This window comes from Cynoglossus semilaevis, chromosome 12 (genome assembly GCF_000523025.1).
Source record: "Cynoglossus semilaevis isolate Cse_v1.0 chromosome 12, Cse_v1.0, whole genome shotgun sequence".
In the NCBI taxonomy this organism is placed as follows: Eukaryota; Metazoa; Chordata; class Actinopteri; order Pleuronectiformes; family Cynoglossidae; genus Cynoglossus; species Cynoglossus semilaevis.
The window spans coordinates 3,151,241-3,157,185 of record NC_024318.1 but is presented as its reverse complement, the minus strand read 5'-3'; the positions used below and the strand labels follow the sequence as shown (position 1 = coordinate 3,157,185).

The window sequence follows — 5,945 nt, the reverse complement described above, 5'->3', positions numbered from 1 at the left end:
CTTCCTTCCTTCCTTCCTTTATTCCTTCCTTCCTTCCTTCCTTCCTTCCTTCCTTCCTTCCGTCCGTCCTCTCACCTCCACTCATTCCATCCCTGCATGGTAAAGTCTCTCCTGCCTCCCCCAGGAAGCCCAGACCACTGTTGTTCACAACCCAGCTGACGGCACCAAGGTAAGCTGTTCTTCTGCCCCGACTGTTACCATGGCAACGACTAACACTCCCCAGTAACTACAGATAAGTCTCTCTAATCGTAATAGTTAATTAACTCTTAACCAGCAGCCTGAGTTAACAACTAACCAATTAACAATTAACAAACTAACTGGTGCATGATTAACGATCAGCTGCTGCTAATGTCAGAAACTTCTGCAGGATCTTCTTTTACAACAATGATGGCGTCATGCGCAGCGCCCTCTCCTGTTTAATTAAGAAAAATTAATGAAAGACTTATTTCAATAGAGTTTTTGTCTTGTTGGCACTGAGGCTTTTTTTTTTCAGTAAAATTCTAACATCCCACTTCTGGCTGCTTTCAAAGATTTCTTCCTTTTCCTTTGTGTTCGGTGACATTTGGTTTTAATTAATTAGTGCAGAGTAACCTTCTGAACGGATCGATAAACCGACGACCTGCTGAAGCCACTGAGACGCAGCCTGTTTCATCACACCGTTAGGTCCTAACGATCCAGGTCTAATTATTCTACTGGTGCCGTTAGTCTCTGAAGAATAATTAGTCTTAGAGACTGTGCAGCAAGTTAAAGACAACACTGAAAATTACAAGATAAAAAATACGCAAAATGGGCAGAAAATAAAACACATTCAAATATTAAAAAAGGTAAAAACAAACATTTCAAACATTCCCTGAATCAGGGTTCCGTATTTTAGCAGTATCTTGAAGTTAGCACAAAATAGTTAAAGCTACGTAAACCAAAACTTATTAACTTATTGGTGAACAAAAATATATTTTAAAAGGCAGTTTATATATTTAATATATTAAATTTGAAGTTAGCACAAAATAGTTAAAGCTACGTAAACCAAAACTTATTAACTTATTGGTGAACAAAAATATATTTTAAAAGGCAATTTATATATTAAATATATTAAATATTAGGAGCTAAAACCTTGACTTTGTTATAAAAATAATGTTTGTTTTTTTTTAAACTTTTTTTCCTCCCTTCATAGTATATTAGGAGCTAAAACCTTGACTTTGTTGTAAAAATAATAGGGTTTTTTAAAAAATTTTTTCCTCGTTCAAGTCGTTCAACATACAAATCAAATTAAAATCCACGTCCTTTCCTGGCTGGTTTGTGCTCCTGGGAGGACGGAGTCGTCGTCATCGTCCACCTCACCCCCACCACCCCCCCGTCCAGTCTGTCCCCCCATCCATCCGCCTGTCTCTGTGTCAATATGAGCCACCGCTTCCCAGTTCCATTTAACTTTTAAATTAAAAAAAAAAAAAACCTGTGAACTGTCCTGTGATGTCTCTGTGTCTCTCCCGTCCACCCACTCTTCTGTCCCACTGTGTCCACCTGTTGTCTTTGACAGGGTTCCACTGAGAGCTGCAACAACACAGAAGAGGAGGAGCTGAAAGGTAGGAAAGGTACATGTCTGAACCTTTTTTACCTTCTCTGCATGCTTTAACATTGTTAATAAAAACTCTCTGGTGACCTCTACAGGCCAACATCAGATTTAATTTTTTTATTCAATTGTATTGTAATTTATTTTTCTCCGCGTTGTCGATTACTTTTTTTAAAATTTGACCACATCGTGACGCTGAGCAGCACTAGCTTTTCTTCCTTTGCTGCCATCTTCAGGCCTAGAGGCGTAACGGCAGGCCATGAGTCCGATTGTTCAGTGTAGCTGCTCATCTGGGAACTTTAAAGAAAGAAAATGGACGACTCTCTCTCCAAAATTAGAAACCATGCCTCACCTTCTCTCCTTTTTCTTCCCCTCTTTTTCCTGTGCCTCCTCATCTTCAGCTCGTAAACAGGAGATCATAAAGATGACGGAGCAGCTGATCGAGGCCATCAACAACGGGGATTTTGAAGCGTACACGTGAGTTACGTCAGCAGGATTTTTTTCTTTTTTACTTTAACAAACGCCTGAATGATATCTGTGTGTGTTGTTGTGCTGACAGGAGGATCTGTGACCCTGGACTCACCTCTTTTGAGCCGGAAGCTCTTGGAAACCTGGTGGAGGGAATGGACTTCCACAAGTTCTACTTCGAGAATCGTGAGAATCATTTTCGGTCTCAGGTTCAGACTTTCTTTAAATCCACAGACACTAAAATTTTTGACTAAACTTTTTTCCCGTCATTTCTCAAACAGTGCTGAGTAAAAACAGCAAACCCGTCCACACCACCATCCTCAACCCCCACGTCCACCTGATCGGAGAGGACGCCGCCTGCATAGCCTACATCCGGCTGACGCAGTACATCGACGGCCAGGGTCGACCGCGCTCCTGTCAGTCGGAGGAGACCCGCGTCTGGCACCGTCGAGACGCCAAGTGGCTCAACGTCCACTTCCACTGCTCAGGAGCTCCGGCGGCGCCGCTGCAGTGATCTTCACCACAGGCCCAGGTGAGGACCCCGGGGTCGGGGGTCAGGGGGTCACTGAAGAGATTTCATTTGAATTTGAATATTTACATTGTTTGCTCCGATTGTTCATTTTATTTCCTATGTTCAATGGATTTTAGGTCCAGTTTAGTTCAGTAGGAATAATAGTTTTTAACGAAGGTCAGTGGAGATTTGTAGCTGAGAACGTGTCGACGTGAGAGGCTCCGAAATAGTTCTGTCTTCAGTACCGCTGCAGTGATCCGTCTTCATCACAATTCCACCTGGAAAATTACTCAAACTTCTAAGTTTTGGGCTTATTTTCCAAACTGTTGAACAGTGTCAAGAAAAGAAAAGTGTTATAGATTATTATTATTATTAATATTATTATTAATATTAAATAATTGAAACAGAAATAACAACAGAAAGCAGTGAGTGATGTGTTGATTTTCTACGACTGTTTCCTCCAGGTTTTGCCTGAGAGTCAAAAGCTGTTTGGAGCGTTTATTCTCCATGGCTGGATTTGATCCTGGAATTCTGGCCGAGAGGAGGAGGAGGAAGAGGAGGCTGCTCGGAACGTTGTATAAATAACATACAGAGAGGAAAATATATTTCAGTTAAAACACACACACACACAAACACACACACAAAAGTATCTAGATTTTAGAACCCCGACTGTGAAAGACTGACCTTCACTGAACCACCATAAGTCCGATTGTTCAGTGTAGCTGCTCATCTGGGAACTTTAAAGAAAGAAAATGGACGACTCTCTCTCCAAAATTAGAAACCATGCCTCACCTTCTCTCCTTTTTCTTCCCCTCTTTTTCCTGTGCCTCCTCATCTTCAGCTCGTAAACAGGAGATCATAAAGATGACGGAGCAGCTGATCGAGGCCATCAACAACGGGGATTTTGAAGCGTACACGTGAGTTACGTCAGCAGGATTTTTTTCTTTTTTACTTTAACAAACGCCTGAATGATATCTGTGTGTGTTGTTGTGCTGACAGGAGGATCTGTGACCCTGGACTCACCTCTTTTGAGCCGGAAGCTCTTGGAAACCTGGTGGAGGGAATGGACTTCCACAAGTTCTACTTCGAGAATCGTGAGAATCATTTTCGGTCTCAGGTTCAGACTTTCTTTAAATCCACAGACACTAAAATTTTTGACCAAACTTTTCTCCCGTCATTTTTCAATCAGTGCTGAGTAAAAACAGCAAACCCGTCCACACCACCATCCTCAACCCCCACGTCCACCTGATCGGAGAGGACGCCGCCTGCATAGCCTACATCCGGCTGACGCAGTACATCGACGGCCAGGGTCGACCGCGCTCCTGTCAGTCGGAGGAGACCCGCGTCTGGCACCGTCGAGACGCCAAGTGGCTCAACGTCCACTTCCACTGCTCAGGAGCTCCGGCGGCGCCGCTGCAGTGATCTTCACCACAGGCCCAGGTGAGGACCCCGGGGTCGGGGGTCAGGGGGTCACTGAAGAGATTTCATTTGAATTTGAATATTTACATTGTTTGCTCCGATTGTTCATTTTATTTCCTATGTTCAATGGATTTTAGGTCCAGTTTAGTTCAGTAGGAATAATAGTTTTTAACGAAGGTCAGTGGAGATTTGTAGCTGAGAACGTGTCGACGTGAGAGGCTCCGAAATAGTTCTGTCTTCAGTACCGCTGCAGTGATCCGTCTTCATCACAATTCCACCTGGAAAATTACTCAAACTTCTAAGTTTTGGGCTTATTTTCCAAACTGTTGAACAGTGTCAAGAAAAGAAAAGTGTTATAGATTATTATTATTATTAATATTATTATTAATATTAAATAATTGAAACAGAAATAACAACAGAAAGCAGTGAGTGATGTGTTGATTTTCTACGACTGTTTCCTCCAGGTTTTGCCTGAGAGTCAAAAGCTGTTTGGAGCGTTTATTCTCCATGGCTGGATTTGATCCTGGAATTCTGGCCGAGAGGAGGAGGAGGAAGAGGAGGCTGCTCGGAACGTTGTATAAATAACATACAGAGAGGAAAATATATTTCAGTTAAAACACACACACACACAAACACACACACAAAAGTATCTAGATTTTAGAACCCCGACTGTGAAAGACTGACCTTCACTGAACCAGTCCAACACTAGGAGATGATGATGATGTAGATGATGATGATGAGGAGGAGGAGGTCCAGCTGCTGTCAGCTCCTCCTCACAGGTGGTGCATGCTGCCGGTGGTGCTGGTGACCTGAGGGGGGCACCAGCCTGGTTCTTAGTTTCCCATCGTTTCTGCTCCTTGTTCTGTCCGTCGTCCGGATGAAAAAACAAACCAGTGTTTAGTTTAGTTTAGTCTAAAAAAGTCTGTAAAACACTGAACCAATAAACAGTCAGTCACAGTTCAGACCTAGAAGGACAGCAGCAGCAGAGTTAGGACTAAAGTTAAAGTATTCTCTGTTTTTTAACACGTGACAGGAAGTGTTGGTTTTCAGTAACTGCCCTGAAAGAATTTTTTTTTTTTTTAAACCTTTTTCTATCGCGTTCTGAAGCTGTTTGACTGTTTCATCATCTGAATGATGTATGTTGAGGTTGTTTTGTTGGGTTTATTCAAAAGTGGGAGGGGTCTATTTAACATAGTTGTGTAAAAGTAGATATTTATACTGGAGGAAAAGAGGGAACGGTGACTTTGAGGGTTTAAGCATGAACGTGTTTCTTTTTAGCTGCTTCCAGGTCCTGAGGTGTAAATATAAACATGCATGCTCACACACACGCGCGCACACACACACACACACACACCAGCCTTTAGGGTAGAGCTTGGTTGAGACTGGCCAATCCTGAAGTTGCAGAAGGTCGCCATCGGTGTGTTGTCTTGCAGTATTCATAGTGTCCACTAGATGGCAATGTTAACCCAAGCCTAAACACAAGACACACCTGAACCAAAACCCCTAAGTGTTGTTCTGTGGTGACTGTAGATGTGAAGCATGATTCTTTTTTAAAGAAACCTTGTGGGGTTTTTTCATGTTAAATTGCAATAATAATAATAATAATAATTCCAGAGTAAATATATCGAAGAATTGACATTGGCGATAGAAGGGTTCATTCCTATAAACAATCGACTTCTTCCGTCACACAGCTCACATATTCCGAGCGCTATATTTGCATCCAGGTGTCAGTTTTATGCAAAATAATTAGTAGAAAGTGTTGAATTTGAGGACTATTTCCATCTTTATAGGACCAAAAAAACAACAACATCGTCTTCGTCGTCCTAACAGACTCTTTGACATGTTTGAGGACAGAAGTATTTTTATGTTTAAATGTATTCATATTCAGAATCTTCTTAACTCACGTCACCGACCTTTATCTGCCGTTTTGTGCCAAACGTAGTGTTTATTAGACTCGGGACCAAAAGCTCGACGTAGTTT

General features: G+C 42.1%; 2 protein-coding genes across 14 annotated transcripts in view; both read left to right on the top strand.

Moving 5' to 3' along the window:
• Positions 1-3,230, top strand: part of LOC103386999 (calcium/calmodulin-dependent protein kinase type II subunit gamma) — a 29,551-nt gene extending 26,321 nt beyond the window's left edge. For 5 of the 13 annotated variants that reach the window (XM_017037200.2, XM_017037206.2, XM_017037202.2 and 2 more), the window contains 6 exons: positions 125-169; positions 1,535-1,589; positions 1,969-2,044; positions 2,127-2,221; positions 2,317-2,567; positions 3,011-3,230. In XM_017037200.2, coding sequence (XP_016892689.1) covers positions 125-169; positions 1,535-1,589; positions 1,969-2,044; positions 2,127-2,221; positions 2,317-2,549 — 504 coding nt within the window. In that variant the 3' untranslated portion in view covers positions 2,550-2,567; positions 3,011-3,230. The remainder of the gene's footprint in view (positions 1-124; positions 170-1,534; positions 1,590-1,968; positions 2,045-2,126; positions 2,222-2,316; positions 2,568-3,010) is intronic. The other 8 variants (XM_017037207.2, XM_025061113.1, XM_025061115.1 and 5 more) reach the window with 3 other exon arrangements.
• A 26-nt stretch (positions 3,231-3,256) lies between these two features.
• Positions 3,257-5,129, top strand: LOC112487879 (calcium/calmodulin-dependent protein kinase type II subunit gamma-like). Its single transcript, XM_025061119.1, has 4 exons — positions 3,257-3,463; positions 3,546-3,640; positions 3,736-3,986; positions 4,430-5,129. The coding sequence occupies exons 1-3, from the start codon at positions 3,330-3,332 to the stop codon at positions 3,966-3,968; spliced, it is 462 nt and encodes a 153-aa protein (XP_024916887.1). The 5' UTR covers positions 3,257-3,329; the 3' UTR covers positions 3,969-3,986; positions 4,430-5,129.
• The last annotated feature ends 816 nt before the right edge of the window (positions 5,130-5,945 follow it).